Raw genomic sequence first — 20,291 nt, forward strand, 5'->3', positions numbered from 1 at the left:
GTGAAGATCTACCAACCAATCTCCTCTCCAGCCTCTCAGCCATGTGCGCCACTCTGCAATTCTGCTTGGGCCTCCACAGGCCTCATGCGGCAGGTTGCCAGCCGAAATGGAGCTTCTGAGAGGCAAATCTGGCCCTCCAAGGCTCCATTTGGCCCTCCGTAAGCCTCCCCCAGCCCGTTGCAGGCTGAAATGGAGCTCTGGGAGTCGAATCCGGTCCCAGGAAGCTCCATTTCAGCCGGCAATGCACAGGACGAATGTTGCAGAACCTCTGTAGTCGTTCATAAGATTCATAGTTTTGGGACTTGTTCGCGAACACTAGGGAGTGCTTATTGTGTAACTTTGAATGTTTGCTAAGGGAACACTCGTAACTCGGGGATTACCTGTAATGGTCAGTACTAAATTGGCTCTATGTCAGCCTTGGAAGCCATATTTTACTTGGGAGCTTCGAGGCTGCCACATTTAGTGCCTGGGAATTTGGGAGGGGGATTTTGTAGTGGGGTAGAACACTAGACACAACAACATTCTTTCTCAGAGAGTCAAGGACATGTTGCCCTGCACCTGGAGGGGAGTGACTGGGGGTGGGTGAGATGACGGCAGTTGGGACGAAGATTTGATTAGGCCATGTGATGGACTGATGGGTGCAAGGGATGGATCTTGGATTTCTCTTTTGGAAAGGGAAAACTGGAACTCTCAGATTTGGGTTTTCCCAGATGTACCAATACGACAACTCTAATAAAATGGAACGTTGAGGAATTGTTTATCTTGGAGTTTATTGGTTTGGAGTTGGTTCGTTGGAACGCTGACACTCTACATTTAGAGTCAACAGAACTGGAGACACTTGGACTGCTTGTGGGAACATAATGACTCCAGACTGATTCCGCTCTTGACTCCATCGCCAGCCTTCTCCTACAGCTGGGATCTTAAGAAATCCCCTACCTCACTATGGACCCTTAAAGTAACCATATGATGTCCATGGAGATTTCCAATCATCCAGATCATGGCTATCCCAAAGGTACTTTTTTCCAAAAAAGCAACTGGATTTTCTTGTTGTTGTTTTCCCCTTGAAAACATTTCACTTCTCATCCAGGAAGCTTGGACGAAGAAATCTATGGAGATCCTCAGCCATCCAAGGTCACGGTTGTCCCAAAGGTGCTTTTTCAAAAGGCAACTGGACTTTGTTTTTTTTTCTTGAAGACGTTTCGCTTCTTACCCAAGAAGCTTCTTCCGCTCTAACTAAAAGTTATCTGAAGAAGTTTCTTCAGTTCGAACGGAAGAAGTTTCTTGGAGGAGAAGCGAAACGTCTTCAAGAAAAAAACAAAAACAAAATCCAGTTGCCTTTACAAAAAAGCTCCTTGGGGACAACTTGGGTGAAGAAAACTTCCTGGATGAGAAGCGAAATGTTTTCAAAGAGAAAAAAACATCCCCAAGAAAGTCCAGTTGCTTTTTTTGGAAAAAAGTACCTTTGGAATAAGGATACAATGACACTTTCTGAAGGTCCTGCATCACTAGGAGACTAATACCCTGTTTCCCCGAAAATGCGACCTACCCTGAAAGTAAGTCCTAGCTTGAGTTTTACACGCATGCCCAATATAAGCCCTAATTAACATCCCACCCACTCCAGAGTGCATGGATAAAAATTAAGCTACGGTGGGGATGGTGGGGTGGAGCTGCCCTACTACATACCTTTGGACAGTTGTAGCCAGGCCTTGCACACCCTGATCCCTGCCTCACCGACCCATTTCTTCTGCAGCCGGCAAGGCTGGCAAGGCTTTCCTGAAGGCCTCTGCAGCTGATAACAAAACTCTGGATCGATCCGGAGCTCTGTTACCGGTTGCAGAGGCCTTCAAGTATGCCTTGCCGGCTGCAGAAGAAGAAGTTCCTGAAGGCCTCTGACAGCGAAAAGGAGGCCGGGGGTGACACACACACACACACACACACACACACACACACACACACACACGTGAGGTTAGTCAATGGATGACATCCCCCCCAAAATAAGACCTGGTACCTGTTTTGGTGGCAAACAATGATAAGACAGGGTCTTATTTTCCGAGGAAACACGGTAGTGGAGTCACACTCAAGAGCTACACTCTTCGACTTTGCACAGAGGTGAATTTGAGATCTTCGTTGAGGGTGACTTGGGGACACCCATTAGTCTGAATCTTCTCCCGGACTTTGGGGCGGCTCTTGACCCAGAGGCATGGAAAAGGAGGAGCGGAGAGGAAGACATTTCCGTGGCCCCCTTCCTTCCCCTCTTCCTTGCCGGAGGAATATTATGCATTCCCCCCCCCCCACCTTCAAGTGCCTGATTAAATTTGACATTTGAAAATAGAACTTTGTGCCAAAATGAGTACGGCACTTCTGAGTATTTTAATTAAGATGTTTAATTCCCATCAAACCTTGATAGTTCTCTTCCTTTCTCCCCCCCCTCCCCCACACCTTCCACCATCCTGATTTTTTAAGGGTGATCCCTCGTCAAATTTCCAAAACCTGTACTTAACCTTTAATCGTCATTCCATTTACATAGGGAGTTCAAGCCTGATTAACAACTTTTTAAAGTTCAAGAGTTTTTGGAGTACATGCAAGTAAGAGGGTTGTTTTTTTTTTTTTTTGGATGGGGAGGGGGGGGATTAAGCAGCGGCATTTAATGAAGCCTAACGGCCGATAACGTTACCATCTTAGCTCTTGTGAGATGTCTCAAGGAATTAGTTGGAAAGCTGAAGAACATGAAATATACATTATCCAGGAGTTAACCGTCGTGCTGCTGTTTCAATGTGCTGCTGCTCTCCTGCGCTTGTTGTGGTTCGCCGGCAGCAGGTGCGGACGGCTGAGATCTCGGAGAGCGAGGACTCAGATGAGGGGGTCTGCGTACGATGCAGGGACGGGGCCAGGACCACCAGGGAGGGGACTGCTGCCTTTGGAGATTGTGGAGGCTGGCAGCAGGGAGGAAGAGCACCCCGAGGAGCCTGTGCCCAGAGCATGTGCATGCAGGGACGGGGCCAGGACCACCAGGGAGGGGACTGCTGCCTTTGGAGATTGTGGAGGCTGGCAGCAGTGAGGAAGAGCACCCCGAGGAGCCTGTGCCATGCATGCAGGGCTGCTCGAAGGAAAGAGCAGCTGCAGCAGCACGGGCGACTCAGGAGTAAGGCTGCAAATTAATGGCCCTTCCCTTAAGAGACAAAAGCCAGCTGAGAAGCCGCAGCTCTTTGCAGAAGGCAAAGAAGTTTGATACTTGAGCCTGGTGGACCTTAGGAATATCTTGAGTTGGCGTTTGGAGACTCTTTGATTGTTTAGGAACTTTCATCTGTTGTCCTTGGCAGCCTTGCCAAAACTTGGCCAGGCTTTTCCTTATCGGAGCTAATGAGTTGGAAGGCGCCTTTTATCCGCGAAGAAACGGGATTCGTAAATGACACAGTCAAAGGGGGTGCTGTCACCTTTTGTCTTGTGTTTCCTCTCTTGGAACCAGGTTTGGGTCAGAACAGGGCTACTTCATCGTGGGGCATTTTATTTTTTATTTTTTGGTTTCGCATAGTGTCAAGCAGTGTTGGGATGCTGCCGGTTCGGGCAAACCGGTAGCTCCGATAATCAATTGGCGGCGCCCACCCGCCCCTGTCTATCCTGTCCCTTTATTTCCTACTTTGTAGCTCATCTCAATTGCGTGGCACAGCTGATTCCCCCCCACACCCCTCGCTGTTCTACTTACCGTTGCTGACTTGGAAGCTTCTAAATGCTCCATTTTTTTTGTTAAACCAGCAGCATCCCTGTTAAGCCTGGATTCCCCAACGGGTGTTAAGGAAAACAAACTAAACAGAACGTGCAGCGAAGTCAGATAGGAAGACAGGTAAATGTGTGAGATAAGTTTTCTAGTTAACACGCAGTAAAAATACAGATACGCTTGTGCTATCAAAAATATTGTTTATTCCATTTAAGAATTATAGCATAGTCAAATAAACGGTCCATTAGTCATATATCAATTTCAGTCAAGTCTTGTCAGGGATACTCTATTTGCAAAGTCCGTGTTGAATAGCCAATGTCAGTTCACTTACAATAAATCAGTCCAATCTTTATTTTCTCTCCGTTGAGAAAATATCAACACTCCTTCTTTGACAAGAACGCAGTCATCAATCCATCCAGTAATTAGGGATCAGTAAGCCAGAGAGAGAGAGCTGAAATGGCCTCGCTTCTTATATAGTGCTTTTACAACCACACCCTTAATTACATTCTTGCAGTTAAAGTTACACACACTTTAACTAACAAACCATGATACCATATTTATTATTTTTACCCAAAACAGTTAGGGTAAACAATGTTATCCCTAACATTCCCAACCCCCTGGACCCAAGCAACCCAAACCACTTGAAAATAGCCACAAAGTCAGCAACTTCATTCTCTTACCTACCACCTATGTTAAAAGACCGCTTGCCTTCCCTCGCGAACGACGAGATAAGGCTTTGTGGATCTTGGGGGGGTGAAGTTAAATTTACCTTACTTGCAGCTGCTGCACAAGGATTCTAGGCTAGGTCCTCTCTTGACTCCCTCATTCCAGCCTCACTGGCCATTTCCCAACATGCCACAACCAATTTCATTCAAAATATTGAACATCAGGGCACGGGGAGCCCCTCCTCCGCCCCCACGAAGAATGAAACATTTTGAGGAATACTAAAAAGAGGCAGAATAGAACAATAGCAAGAGCCCTTAGACTTATATACCGCTTCACAGTGCTTTTACAGCCCTCTGTAAGCAGTTTACAGAGTCAGCCTATTGCCCCCAACAATCTGGCTCCTCATTTTACCCACCTCGGAAGGACGGAAGGCTGAGTCAACCTTGAGCCTGGTGGGATTTGAACTGTCAAATTGCAGGCAGTCAGCAGAAGGAGCCTGAAGTACTGCACTACCATTAACCACTGTGCTACCATGGCTCATTGTGTTATATTTCCCCAAAGGAGAAATGGAGAAAACATGTTCTTAAAGGCAGTAAGCAGCCCCCAGTCTTTTCTTAATCGCCCACAGCAGATGCTTACTTAAGGAGCCCGCTTAAGGAGATAAAGAGCTTATCGAAAGAGGGGGGCAGCTATCTAAGAGGTCTCCATTCATAAGCAAAGCAAACACAGAAGCCCATTCAAGACAGGATATTTCGAAGCTCACAAAAGCAAGAATGGTAGGATTAGAACAAGCGGCTTCTCACCCGAGATCCAACAAAGGACGAAAACCATTAGCCACAAGGGGAATTGCCCAACACCCTTTTTAGAAACACAAAGCCCATTTTGCACCAATCCCCAAACTTCAAAAACAGAGAACCACATAAGAACCCTTCCTCTTACCCAGCTGGTTGTTCAGCTGCCCCAGAGCCACAAACCTTGGTCCTCAATCAGTGGACCTTCTTTCCAATCGGCCTCTGGCCTCCGTTTTAATGCCAGCCTCTTTCTCTCAGCTTGCAACTGAACCAGATGGGGATTTCCCTTCCAACGATGGGAACTTCATTTCAGCATAATCCTCCCATAAGGATGGGAAGTCAGCGCCTCGGAGAGACCGATCGATCGTCCAAGGCTCAACTCCTGGCTTAGAGTCCTGATAGGTTTCTTGAGCTGATCCTTTCTGCGTCGAGAGGGGTTTTGGCTACAAGTAAAGACGTTTGATGTATAAATGAAGTGAACATATGATAGAAGGCATAGTGTGGTGGACTGTAGTCTGGATTCCCAGGAGGGAGGGGTTGCATTCCAGAGGAGGAAGAGACAACACAGTTTAACTAGCTTGTGTGGGAAGAAATGATGGCTTCTCCCTAGGATTTTTTTCAGAGTATGCATTGAATAGTGCAAGTAGCCTTCTTTATGAGATCTTCGATGGCTTCCGAGCTTAGTGGCTTTCTTGCAGATGTTTCATTACCCAGCTAGGCAACATCATCAGTGCTAGAAGCAGAGATGGCATTCAGCAGGCTCTGACCTGTTCTGGAGAACCGGAAGTGGAGATTTTGAGTAGTTCGGAGTCCCACCTCGGACGGGGCCCGCCAACCCCATTTACTCTCTGCCTCCCATTGAATCCCAGCTGATCAGCTGGGTCTTCTTTGGTTACCTTGCACAGGAGAACGGAGCTGGAAAGCAGGTTAGTGGGGTGGGGGAGGGAATGGGATTTTGCAGTATATCCTTCCCCTGCCACACCCACCAAGCCACGCCCACAGAACTGGTAGTAAAAAGTTGAATCCCACCACTGGCTAGAAGGGAGTCGGTTTGCCCTTCCTTCCTTCCTTCCTTCCTTCCTTCCTTCCTTCCTTCCTTCCTTCCTTCCTTCCTTCCTTCCTTCCTTCCTTCCTTCCTTCCTTCCTTCCTTCCTTCCTGCCTGCTTTCCTTCCTTCCTTCCTTCCTTCCTTCCTTCCTTCCTTCCTTCCTTCCTTCCTTCCTTCCTTCCTTCCTTCCTTCCTTCCTTCCTTCCTTCCTTCCTTCCTTCCTTCCTTCCTTCCTTCCTTCCTTCTTTCCTTTCCTTTCCTTTCCTTTCCTTTCCTTTCCTTTCCTTCCTTCCTTCCTTCCTTCCTTCCTTCCTTCCTTCCTTCCTTCCTTCCTTCCTTCCTTCCTTCCTTCCTTCCTTCCTCCCCTGCCTGCTTTCCTTCCTTCCCTGCCTGCTTTCCTTCCTTCCTTCCTTCCTTCCTTCCTTCCTTCCTTCCTTCCTTCCTTCCTTCCCTTCCCTTCCCTTCCCTTCCTTCCTTCCTTCCTTCCTTCCTTCCTTCCTTCCTTCCTTCCTTCCTTCCTTCCTTCCTTCCTTCCTTCCTTCCTTCCTTCTTTCTTTCCTCCCTCCCTCCCGTCTCACTTCCCTTTCTCTCTTCCCCTCCCTCTCCCTCTCTCTCTTTCTCAGAGATATAAATGAAGATGTCCATCCATTGTGGTGCTACAGGGTTTCCAAACTGCCCATTCATTCCCCCCCCGCCCAGAAACCTGGGTGTCTCTTGGTCATCGTATGGCCCACATGAAGCCTAAAGCTTGGGAAGTAACTCAGAAGATTTTTGATAGCAGGCAGATATCTCATTTAATTTAATTTTACTCATCTGTTCTCTAAGCTTTGGTGATGTCTGATTAAAAAAAACAAAACCTGCAAGAATTTGGAGACAGGAATACAAACCTTATTCTAGTATTTCTGGGACAAGTAGTTTTCTACTTTATCTTTGGATAAATTGGGAATAAAAAAGAATATAACGGTGAGAATTTTTGACTGTGCTATTTTTAAGATGACAGAGAGAGAGAAAAAAAAGGTACAGTCGGCATTTTCTGTTTTCTACTCCTTCCAAATTTCCTTTCCTTTGCAAACTTGCCAAAACATCACACACATGATTTTCTTTCAAACCTAGCTACTGTCTATGTATGTGAATCAGCGGGACTGCTTGTCAGTGGGTGATGGCACTAAGAATTGACTCTGGAAGGCTTTTGAAAAATATTGCAATGTATTTTAACAATCGGCTCTTTTTTAAAACTAATGCGGAATGGATTATTTCTGTATTCTATATCTTGGAGGAAAATGGTTGATATTTTTACATTATTTTATTTTATTATTATTATTATTTTATTTATGTTTTTAAAATTTTATTTTATTTTATTATTTCATGTCACGTCACTTCACATCATTTTATTTTTGTTTTATTTTTTTTAATTTAATTTAATTTAATTATTTTTTTCATTAGCCCATCTCCTCTGTAAGGCGACTCTGCCGTCTAGCCAGTTTTCCTCCTGTCTCAAGTTTGTCCAATTGCTGACCTTTTATTTTGTTCTCTAAATGGATTGATGTGGACAGCCAACGGGGGAAAAAAAATTGAAAGTAAATATCAACGATATTAATTTTCACCAACCTCCCAAGGCCTGCTTGTCCTGCCTTGCTTTAGAGATTGGTTAGCTAGTCACTGTTAAAACACTAAATGGAAAATATCCAAAAGACATCAATGCTGTCCGCCCTAGAGTTAAAAGGTGAAGAAGATTCGGAGTATTACGCGGTATGGGAAAATGAGTATAAGTGGATGGACAATAGGAATAAAAATTGTAGAGATAAGAAAGTATTGAAATGTATACGAGTAATTAGAAATGTGTAGAAATGTGTATTTGTAACAAAGATGCCTCAGTACTGTTAAAGATGTTTGAGATGTGTAAAGAAAAAAGGCAATAAAAATATATTTTTTAAAAAAGACATTAATGCTGTCCACTATGGTGTCCTTCTGGGCTAGCTGCGGAGTTTAGAGTGGATGGCGCTGTCCAGCCAATCCTTGACTTACAGCCATTCGTTTAAGTGACCATTCAAATTTACAATGGCACTGAAAAAAGGGGCTTATGACCATTTTTGACCCATGGTGGCGCAGTGGTTAAAATGCAGTATTGCAGGCTACTTCTGCTGACTGCCGGCTGCCTGCAATTTGACAGTTCGAATCTCACCAGGCTCCGGGTTGACTCAGCCTTCCATCCTTCCGAGGTGGGTAAAATGAGGACCCAGATTGTTAGGGGCAATAGGCCGACTCTGTAAACTACTTAGAGAGGGCTGGAAAGCACTATAAAGCAGTGTATAAGTCTAAGGTCTACCGCTATTTTTCATACTTAACATTGTTGCAGAATCCCAGTGGTCACGTGATCAAAATTTGGACATTCGGCAACTAGTACTTACGACAGTTGCCATGTCCCGGGGTTGCGTGATCTCCTTTCACGACCATCTGACGAGCCGCATCAATGGGGGAAGGAAAGATTCACTGAACTGTGTGGCTAACTTAACAACTGCCGCGATTCACTGAACAACCGTGGCAAGAATAAGTCGTCACCTGGGGCTGAACTCACTTAACAACCGTCAGCTGTGGTCATAGATCAAGGACTATCTGTACTATCTTTTGGGATTCACCAAAGGGGAATCACGAGACTCCCAGGGACGTTGCAACCATCATAAGTACGAGTCAGTTGCCAAACCTCTGGATTTGGATCACGCGGCCATGGGAATGCAGCGACGGTCGTAAGTAAGAAAAATGGTCCTCAGTGTCATTGTAACTTTGAACGGTCACTAAGTGAATGATCATAAGTTGAGGGCTATGTACTCTAGCCAGGGGTCACCAACCTTTTGGACTTCAGGACCACCAAACTCACAATTTTAAATCCCGCGGATCAGAGACCCTGGGAAAATCCCCCCCAAAAGTCTGCAAGGAAATCCCCCGCCCCTTTTTTCTACTGATTGATCGTTCTTTATTTGGGATCCCAGGATACCATCTCCAGCTCCGTTCTCAAGTGGAGAGAGAGAGAGAAAGAGAGAGAGACTTTTGGCTTCATGCAAGGAAAGCAGCAGAAGCTGCAGAAATCTTTCTTTCTCTCCTCCAAACTCCGCCAGAAAGGAGTCTTTTTTGTGAGGCTTTTCACTTCGGCACAACCTCTTAGAGCAGTGATCCCCAACCTTTTTGACGCCACGGCCCGGTACCGGCATCAGCTGGGCGCCGCCATCTTTTTGATGAAAAAGTGCTTCCGGTGACCTCACGGAAGCACGTTTTCATCAAAAAAGATAGCGCACGCTCGTGAGCTTTACCGGGTGAAATGGCTTTCTACCCGGAAAAGCTCACCGAAGCGCTGGCGCCGCCATCTTTTTGATGAAAACGTGCTTCCGGTGAGCTTTCTACCCGGAAAAGCTCACCGGAAGCGCTGGCGCCGCCATCTTTTTGATGAAAACGTGCTTCGGTGAGCTTTCTACCCGGAAAAGCTCACCGGAAGCGCTGGCGCCGCCATCTTTTTGATGAAAACGTGCTTCCGGTGAGCTTTCTACCCAGAAAAGCTCACGGAAGCGCTGGCGCCGCCATCTTTTTGATGAAAGCGTGCTTCCGGTGAGCTTTCTACCGGAAAAGCTCACGGAGCGCTGGCGCCGCCATCTTTTTGATGAAAACGTGCTTCCGGTGAGCTTTCTACCCGGAAAAACTCACCGGAAGCACTTTTTCATCAAAAAGATGGCGGCGCCAGCAAACCAGCGGCCCGGTAGGAGTTGTTCCGCGGACGGTACCGGTCCGCAGACCGGTGGTTGGGGACCCCTGTCTTAGAGCAAGAGGCCCTGCAGGGTCCCAAAGATTCATTTCTGGCGGAGTTTGGGGGAGAGAAAGAAAGACTTTTGCTGCCAAAAGCAGCAGAAGAAAGAAGTGGAAAGAAGCAGCCCGGTGGCCAGGCCAGGCGCGTGGGATGAGTGGGCAGTTCCCCTCCGCCTTTCCCCCCTCCCCTCACTACCTCGTGTTGTTTGCAATGCAAGTGACACGCAAACCTTGTGTTCCTGTGGGCCATGTGGGCAGCGCAGCCTTGTGTTCCCGCATAGCATGGTTTAATCGCTTTGGGGGTTGCTTTGGTGGGGGTGACATTTCTCTGTGGACCACCCAAATTTTGCAGACCGCCAGTGGTCCCCGGCCCACTGGTTGGCGACCGCTGCTCTAGCAGTTGTCCTATTAAAGGAACACCGCAGAATTTCACAGAGGGGAAAATGTTCCGGTTTTTGCCAATTGCACAACCTCATTCCTGCCTCCCACTTTTGCAACGCCCGCAAATGTTGGTAGCTCTATGCAAATCAAGCAATTAGTGTTGACGATGAATAGCGTGGAGCCAGTCTGGATATTCCTGCCATTAGCCAAGCACCCCTTCCTTCACAGAGGTTTGTTTGTCTGCTGAAAAAAAAGCCTTTCTTTTGTCCTCGCATGGTAATAAGCTCTGAACAGATGATGGCACTTGAGGATGAGACAAAAAAAAAAAGTAATAATCATCATAAAAATGCTAGAGCTATTAAACTGAATTCTTCGGAAACGTTTAAAAGAGACAATTGGTAGGACAAAACGGCAGGCCAGAAACTACGTATATGTCTATCTATAGACGTCTGAAGTAACCCAAAGCTCATTTTTTTTCAGTAACTGAAAAACTGCCTGGAGAGGTTTTTTTGGAATGCCTGTTGCATTGGAGGAAGTAGGGCAGAATAACAGAGATGGAAGGGACCTTTGAGATCTTCTAGTCTAACCCTTCGCGAAAGCAGGAGACCCTATACTGTTTCAGACCAATCGTTCTCCAAACTCTTCTTAAAAGCTTCCAGTGTTGGAGAATTCACAACTTCTGAAAGCAAGGCACCGCCAGGAAATTTTTTCCTTCGTTCTAGGTTGCTCCTCTTAGCTGGGCAGGATGTACATGCAGGACTTCTGAATAAAGAAACTAGGTTTGTTTTGGAGCAGAACAGTAAAAAAACAAACCAGTCTAATCAAAGTCCCACCAAGAACACCTCCACCATCCTTGACAGCTTAAGTCACTTGGATATAAACAGAGAGACAGTCCCATTCCCTTCTAAGCACTGATGTTACCTTGTTGGGTTATGAAATGTCTGCAAGAAAACCACCAAACTCAGAGAGCCCCAAAGACCCCACACTCCTCCTCCTCCTTGTTTTCTTGCAGACATTTCATTACCCAACTAGGTAGTATCATCAGTGTTAGAAGAGGTTGGGATGTGCAGGGAGGAGGAGGGGGTAGAATCTGGAATCCTTGGTGATCTGTCTACTATTACTTTGACCAGCCCCAAGTATAATCTCGTTGCAGTAATCCAGGTGTTCGATATCATGTCCATGCCATTTTCCCCCCTTCCTCCTCCTCTCCACAAACTCTGCTCCCTTCTAACACAGATGATGCTACCTAGTTGGATCACAAAGAGTGCAAGAAAGCAACCCAGGTTAGAAAAGCACCAAGGAGCCCAAAGAGCCATTTTTAACCATGACTGGAAGGTGGTAGCATGCTGTCAGAATGCATGATTTGATTGTCGGGGCTTCCTGGCCTATATACAGGTCTACCATCCCTGCCTTAACCTCTAAGCCAGCCTAGAAGCCTCGGTTGCAAAGGAAGAGGGCCTGAAAATGGAGGGGAAAGAGGCCAGGATTACTTTGCAAGGCTTGTTTCTGGCTTGTTTAATAAATCATGGCTGCTACAAATGTGGATGAGTATGAACACAACGGTTGGCTTGTCACTCAAGGGATGAATTGCTGGAGGTCATAGAAGGACGTTCTGATTTTTTCCCAGGCTTTGAAATAGTGGTGGAGTGGAGCATTTCCTGCTAATCTTCCTTTGTTCTGTTCTATAAATTATAAATTATAAAATCTCTATAAATTATGTAAAAACTGAGATATTCTATGCACTAAGGTTTCATTTTTTTAAAAAAAAAAAATCACTTTATTTTATTATTTATATTTTTTTGCAGGGCTGATAACGCTGCGGCAGTCAGAAGCCGCTCTCAGCATCATGTACAGTTTACACCTTTTGTAAAGTTGGGATAAAAACACACAAACCTAAAACACACACGACTCGTTTAAGTTTTGTTTTCATGCTGATTTCTCCCCCTCACCACCTGTAGTGTCTTAAAATAACAGAGGAATAGCCAATAATAAATGGGAAAGAACCAGGGGTGGCTATTCTTCTCAATCATTCATATGGCACGCCTAATGTGCAGGAAAGCTTTTGTTTTCTCATATGGATTTCTTTTGTCCTCAATTTTTTAAAAAAGAAACAACAATAACAAGAGTTGGAAGGTACCTTGGGAGGTCTTCTAGTCCAACCCCCTTGGTTAAGCGGGAGACCCTATACCATTTCATACAAATGGGTGTCCAATCTGTTCTTAAAACCTCCAGTGATGGAGAAGGAAGAATGGAAGAATGGAAGGAAGGAAGGAAGGAAGGAAGGAAGGAAGGAAGGAAGGAAGGAAGGAAGGAAGGAAGGAAAGGAAAGGAAAGGAAAGGAAAGGAAAGGAAAGGAAAGGAAAGGAAAGGAAGGGAGGGAGGAAGGAAGGAAGGAAGGAAGGAAGGAAGGTGAAGGGAAGGAAGGAAGGAAGGAAGGAAGGAAGGAAGGAAGGAAGGAAGGAAGGAAGGAAGGAAGAAAAAAGAAGGAAGGAAGGTGAGGGAAGGAAGGAAGAATGGAAGGAAGGAAGGAAGGAAGGAAGGAAGGTGAGGGAGGGAGGGAGGGAGGAAGGAAGGAAGGAAGGAAGGAAGGAAGGAAGGAAGGAAGGAAAAAGTAGGAAGGAACGTGAGGGAAGGAAGGAAGGAAGGAAGGAAGGAAGAAAGGTGAGGGGGAGGAAGGAAGGAAGGAAGGAAGGAAGGAAGGAAGGAAGGAAGGAAGGAAAAAAAGTAGGAAGGAACGTGAGGGAAAGGAAGGAAGGAAGGATAACAGAGCTGAGAAGGGACCTCAGAGGTCTCCTAGTCCAACCCCCCCCCCCCCACCCCACCCCTCAAGCAGGAAATCCTACATTAATTCAGACAAATGACCGTCCCGTTTCTTCTTGAAAACCTTCAGTGCTGGAGCACCCACTTCTGGTGGCAAGGAGTTCCACTGATTAATTGTTCTCACTGTCAGAAGTTCTAGGTTGGATCTCCCTGTAATGATCGTCCATTAGTTACTTCTTACCCTGCCCTCCGATGCTTTGGAGAATAGATTAACCTTTTGCTGTGTGACAACCTGTCAGATATTGGAAGACTGTTTATGCCACTCTTAATCCTCTTCCCCTAATCCACTTCCTCCTTCTTCCTCCCTGTCTCCATTCCTTCCTTCTCCTACTTCTCTTCCTCCTTCTCTTCTTCCCTTCCTCCTACCCTCCCTTCCTTTCTCCTCTCCTTCCTCCTCCTCCTCTTCTCCATCCTTCCTTGTTCCTTCCTTCAATCCGTCCTTCTTTCCTCCTCCTCCTCCTCTTCCTCCCTTCCTTCTTTTCTCCTCCTCCTTCTCTTCCTCCTTCTCTTCTTCCCTCCCTCCCTTTCTCCCTTCCTTCCTCCTCCTCCTGCTCCTTTTCCTCCTTCCTTCCTTCCTTCCTTCCTTCCTTCCTTCCTTCCTTCCTTCCTTCCTTCCTTCCTTCCTTCCTTCCTTCCTTCCTTCCTTCCTTCCTTCCTTCCTTCCTTCCTTCCTTCCTTAAAAAAAGGAATGTTCTGCCAGGGATTGGTTGACTTAGATGTCCAACCTGTGATTTATTTCCAGAATTTGAACACAGTTACTAGTTAATGGATACTATTTCATCGTTCTGATATCATAAATCAACAATAAAAGATACGACTTGGAAATCACGCACCTTTTAATCGCAACCAGTGGGATGGTTTGAAGGTGCTCTGATACCTGTCTTGCCCAGAACTGCACCCTCTTCCCTTGTCCTTGTCCAAATTTGGTTAGGGTCCATGTCCAACCCATTAGGGTTTTACGTGCTGATGGCCGTATTCAACCTTGTTTGCACAGAAAGTCAGAAGTCTTTGTTATAAATCGACGGGGCCCTATAGATTTTAACACCCCTCATAAATCTTCTTCTTTATGGATTGGATTAAGGTCAGAAAGGATTTTGATGGATGGCTTTGCCACGAATAATTAAACCTTGTAGGAGCCAATTCTCCTACCACTTCTCCATCCACAAGCAAACAGGTCTAATCTCTACAGCAAGTAACAAGCAAATGGGTTTGCATAGTTGCAGACACCCAGCCTCTGCCTTTTACTCATCAAGTCCCAATAAGAATATAACAGATAACAGATAATCAGAGTTGGAAGGGACCTTGTAGGTCATCTTGTCCAACCCCTGCCCAAGCGGGAGACCCTACACCATTTCTGACAAATGGCAGTCCAATCTCTTCTTGAAGGTCTCAAGTGATGGCGCTCCCACAACTTCTGAGCGCAACTTCTGTTCCATTGGTTGATTCTTCTCACTGTCAGAAAGTTTCTCCTTATTTCCAGGTTGAATCTTCCTTGACTAGTTTCCATCCATTATTCCTTCTCTGGCCTTCAGGTGCTTTGGAGCAGCGGTCGCCAACTGGTGGGCCGCGGCACACTGGTGGGCTGTGAGAAAATGTTGGTGGGCCGCAGAGAAATCTCACCCCCAGAGCACCACAACAAAGCAATTAATCCAGGCTGCGCAGAAACACAAGGCTGCGCTGCCCACATGGCCCACGGGAACCCTCCCCACCCACTCACTCCTTACTTGGCAAACTTGCCTGCTAAATTTCTATTTTTCCTTTTTCCGGCCATCATCTGTTCTGTTGTGCCGGGAGATTTAGATTAGCTAGGAAGCAGGAAATGGTTGGATTTCTTGCTTTCGAGATAGTCTTTAGATCTTCGTTTCTACTTTTAAGTACAGCCAAACCTCCCTTAGGACTGAAGGTTTGCTTGCAAGCAAATTCAGTGCAGACTCACGGCAAGCAAATTTGAGAGACTGAGCTAGTCGATGGCAGATAGATAGATCACTGAATGATTCTGTGAGCAACTCAATCTGCCTCCCTGCTTTGCCTGATTTTGGGTAAAAGTTGCTCTTTTTTAAAATTAAAAATTCAGTATTTGCATGCATGGTGTGTTTTGAGTTAATTTTGTGAGTTTGCTTGCAAGCAAATTTTATGTGACAGACTGAGCTAGCCAATGGCAGATAGATAGATTTCTGAATGAATCGGTGATTCTGTGAGCAACTCAATCTGCCTGCCTGCTTGGCCCGATTTTGGGTAAAAGTTGCTCTTTTTTGATAAAACATTCAATATATAAATATTTATAATATTTACATACAAGCCATGCCCAGCCAGTCACATGACCACCAAGCCACACCCACAAATTAGGCCACACCCACAGAACCAGTTAGTGGTCCCTGGGATCTAAAATTATGAGTTTGGTGGTCCCCGAGGTCCAAAAGGTTGGCGACTCCTGCTTTGGAGAATAGCTTGACCCCTTCCTCCTCTCTGGGGCAGCCCCTCAAATATGAAAAGACTGCTATCCTGCCTCCTCTGGTCCTTCTCTCCACTAGAGTAGCCAGGCCCAGCAACGGTTCATTGTATGTTTTAGTCTCCAGTCCCCTCATCATCCTGGTTGCTCTTCTCTGTACTTTTTCTAGAACCTCAACATCTTTTTTTATAGTGTGGTGACCAAAACTGGATGCAGGACTCTAGCTGTGGCCTTATATGAATGGAGCACAGCTGATCTTTGACCTGCGGCCACAATTTGTGTGGCTAAACTGGACTCTTGTTTAAGTAAAGGTTGCCCCATTGGGCAACCTTTCTTGCAGTCGTTAAGGGAATCGCTGCGGTTGCAAAGTGAATCTGGCTCCCCCATTGGCTTTGCTGGTCAGAAGGTTGCAAAAGGGGATCAGGTGACCCCTGGACACTGCGACCATCATAACTATAAGTCAGTTGCCAAGTGTCTGAATTTTGATCACGTTTCCACGGGGATGGGATGGGTTGGGATAGGATATTGCTGGAAGGGACCTTGGAGCAGAGGTGGGTATTCAGCCGGTTCTGACCGGTTCTCGAGAACCGGTAGCGGAAATTTTGAGTCGTTCGGAGAACCGGCAAATATCATCTCTGACTGGCCCCGCCAACCCCATCTCTTCTCTGCCTCCCGTCGAGTCCCAGCTGATCGGCTGGGTCTTCTTTGGTTGGCCTACAGAGGAGAACTGAGCTGGAAAGCAGGTTGGTGGGGTGGGGAGAGAAGGGGGATTTTGCAGGATATCCTTCCCCTGCCACGCCCACCAAGCCACGCCCACAGAACCGGTAGTTTAAAAAAATTGAATCCCACCACTGCCTGAAGACCCCCAAGGTCCCTTCCATCCCTTTTACTCTATTATTATGTAGGAAGAGGGGGGAAAAATATTTTACCAACGGTAAACCAGTCCAAACATTACAGCATCCCACCCTGTCCTCACCTGAAGGCCAGATATACAGGTAGTCCTTGACTTCCAACAGTTCATTTAGTGACCATTCGAAGTTGCAATACTATTTTAGATAAGTGGCTGTTCAGGCTCTTCTTGAAAGCCTCCAGGGATGAAGCACCCACAAAGCACCCTCTGGTGGCCAGCTGTTCCACTGGTTAATTGTCCTCACTGTTAGGAAGTCTCTCCTTAATTCCAGGTTGCTTCTCTCCTTGATGAGTTTCATCCACCGTTTCTTGTCCTGCCGTCGGGTGCTTTGGAAAATAGGTTGACGCCCCTCTTCTTTGTGGCATCCCCTCAAATAATGGAAGACTGCTCTCAGATGCCCCCTCGTCCTTCCTTTCTTTAGACTGGCCATACTTAATTCCCGCTGTTAGGGATAACATTGTTTACCCTAACTGTTTTGGGTAAAAATAATAAATAAGGTATCATGGTTTGTTAGTTAAAGTGTGTGTAACTTTAACAGCAAGAATGTAATTAAGGGTGTGGTTGTAAAAGCACTATATAAGAAGCGAGGCAATTGCAGCTCGCTCTCTCTGGCTTGAAGATCCCTAATTACTGGATGGATTGATGACTGCGTTCTTGCTGGAACAGGGAGAGAAAAAGGAGTGTTGATATTTCTCAACAGAGAGAAGATAAAGATTGGACTGATTTATTGTAAGTGAACTGACATTGGCTATTCAACACGGACTTTGCAAATAGAATATCCCCGACAAGACTTGACTGAAATTGATATATGACTAATGGACCGTTTATTTGACTATGCTCTAATTCTTAAATGGAATAAACAATATTTTTGATAGCACAAGCGTGTCTGTATTTTTACTGCGTGTTAACTAAAAAACTTATCTCACACATTTACCTGTCTTCCTATCTGACTTCGCTGCACGTTCTGTTTAGTTTGTTTTCCTTAACACCCGTTGGGGAATCCAGGCTTAACACCCGCAACCCTTCTTCTTCCTATGTTTTAGTCTCCGGGCCTTTCATTATCTTAGTTGCTCTTCTCTGCACCTTTTCCAAAGTCTCAACCTCTTTTTTTTAATGGGGCGACCAAAACTGGATGCTGTATTCCAGGTGTGGCCTTACTAAGGCTTTATAAAGCGGTAGTAATACATCATGGGGTTTTGATTCTACCCCTGTGTTTATACAACCAAGGATGTGTTAGTTTTATTTGGGGGGGATGCTGCAACAGTTGTAAGTATGAAAAATGTTGGGCTGCATTGTGATTGTGAGGATTACCTGGGCAGCCACTTCTTGGAGCAAACAGGGCAGACTTAGAAAGTGTAAATATTTCTAGATTGTATGTACACCGTGAAGGATCTTAGCTTGCGATGGGTCTCTGCTGAAGCATCATGTATATATAGTTTTGCTTGATGTTCTCTTTGGGTCCTTTGGTCTCCTGAACCTGGATTTTATTTACAGCCTTCCTGCCTCCCAATCCCTTTTGAATTTAATAAACAACCGTAAAAAGGGAAATAAGAAATGATGAAAAATATTCGATGAATAAACAAGGGGTTGAAAAATACAACGTGTTTAGTGTTAGTTTCTCTATATCATGAGGTCGCCGTGAATGGCTGAATATATGACATTGCTTTACAAGACTAAAAAAAAAAATGTATTGAGCTCTTAAAATGAGTAGGATTATCAAGAAATAGGGCCAGCATGCTAAAACTCACAGGGGAGATCTATAAACTATAATAATTTCAATTCAGGTTACTAAGAATCTGTTCTGATTCAGATATCCTGTAACATTGAATTATAGGTTCTTTAGATAGATAACACAGATAGATAGCTCCTTGGATGAGAAGGGAAATGTCTTCAAAGAAAAAACAAAATAAAACCAGGAAACGCAGTTGCTTCTTGAAAAAGCCCCTTTAGGATTTAATTCCTCCCAACTTGCGATGTCCGATGTAGACTTTGTGTAAACTTTTGGTGGCACATTCTTTTCGGGAGTGGTACAGCAAATAGGTAAGACGCAGAGCAAAGCAAACCGCAAACATATTTCTTTTGCCTTAGATGAAGAAGAATAAAAATAGCAACCTCTTGGCCGCGAATAAATCTGAGATATTTATGGATACAAAGCAGGTTATTGCTATTTAATTGCGTTGCTTTTTATAAACAAAAACAACAACAAGCGATATTTTCAGTTTTGTCTGATGAGCAGCTTAATTCTTTTGGCCTGCTTGTTTCCTGTTAATTTGTTTAAATAAGAGTTGCACTTTGCTATTCTGTTCCACTTGCTACTGTCAGGCCTGTTCTATTAGGTTAGGCGGTTTCCTTGCTGGGTGAAATATAATTAGCATTAATTCCTCCAGATTCTTAGGAGACTGAGGTGTTGTCAGTGCCTTAATGTGCCTTAATCACAAACAACAACAATTCTTCTTCTTCTTCTTCTTCTTCTTCTTCTTCTTCTTCTTCTTCTTCTTCTTCTTCTTCTTCTTTCTTCTTCTTCTTCTTCTTCTTCTTCTTCTTCTTCTTCTTCTTCTTCTTCTTCTTCCTCTCCTCTCCTCTCCTCTTCTTCTTCTTCTTCTTCTTCCTCCTCCTCCTCCTCCTCCTCCTCCTCCTCCTCCTCCTCCTCCTCCTCCTCCTCCTCCTCCTCCTCCTCCTCCTCCTTCTTCTTCTTCTTCTTCTTCTTCTTCTTCTTCTTCTTCCTCCTCCTCCTCCTCCTCCTCCTCCTCCTCCTCCTCCTCCTCCTCCTTCTCCTCCTTCTTCCTCTTCTTCTTCTTCTTCCCCTCCCTCTCCTTCCCCTTCCTCCTGCTCTCCTCCTGCTTCCCCTCCTCCTCCTTCTTCCCACATTCCTGTTCAGTTAAACTGTGATTTATTGATAAAGTCTTTCGGGGATTTCATTGGGATAAAACTCTCATTTTTTCCTCTTTTTTCTTCTGCCAGATGCTGCTGACAGAATACCTGGACATGAAAAACACACGAGCCCCTTCAGAGCCTTCAGCTCAGCTGAGCTATGCCAGCTCCGGGAGGGAGTTTGCGGCATTTTTTGCAAAAAAGAAACCTCAAAGGCCCAAGACCTCTTTGTTCAAGTATGTGCAGCTCTGTCTTTTCTTAACCCCCAAGTTGTGTTTTGTGTGGAAAATAGTCAGTGGTGGGTTTCCAAATATTTTCTTACTGGTTCTATGAGCAATCCTATGCAGAGGTGGTATTCAGCAGGTTCTGACCAGTTCTGGAGAACCGGTAGCGGATATTTTGAGTAGTTCGGAGAACCGGTAGCGGATATTTTGAGTAGTTCGGAGAACCGGTAGCGGATATTTTGAGTAGTTCGGAGAACCGGTAGCGGATATTTTGAGTAGTTCGGAGAACTGGTAGCGGATATTTTGAGTAGTTCAGAGAACCGGTAGCGGAAATTTTGAGTAGTTCGGAGAACCGGTAGCGGATATTTTGAGTAGTTCGGAGAACCGGTAGCGGATATTTTGAGTAGTTCGGAGAACCGGTAGCGGATATTTTGAGTAGTTCGGAGAACCAGTAGCGGATATTTTGAGTAGTTCGGAGAACGTGCGAATTTTGAGTAGCGTAGCGGAAATTTTGAGTAGTTCGGAGAACTGGTAGCGGATATTTTGAGTAGTTCAGAGAACCGGTAGCGGATATTTTGAGTAGTTCGGAGAACCAGTAGCGGATATTTTGAGTAGTTCGGAGAAC

General features: G+C 45.4%; 1 protein-coding gene across 1 annotated transcript in view; it reads left to right on the forward strand.

Annotated features, from left to right (window-relative positions):
• Window positions 1-20,291, forward strand: part of EXOC4 (exocyst complex component 4) — a 392,940-nt gene that overhangs the window by 131,437 nt on the left and 241,212 nt on the right. Inside the window, 1 exon segment of the mRNA XM_087968910.1 lies at window positions 19,533-19,678. Within this exon segment, the coding sequence (XP_087825036.1) occupies window positions 19,533-19,678 (146 nt within the window).

This window comes from Notechis scutatus, chromosome 6 (assembly GCF_049901735.1).
Source record: "Notechis scutatus isolate UNSWTSFEM ecotype Mainland chromosome 6, rNotScu1.2, whole genome shotgun sequence".
Taxonomy (NCBI): domain Eukaryota; kingdom Metazoa; phylum Chordata; class Lepidosauria; order Squamata; family Elapidae; genus Notechis; species Notechis scutatus.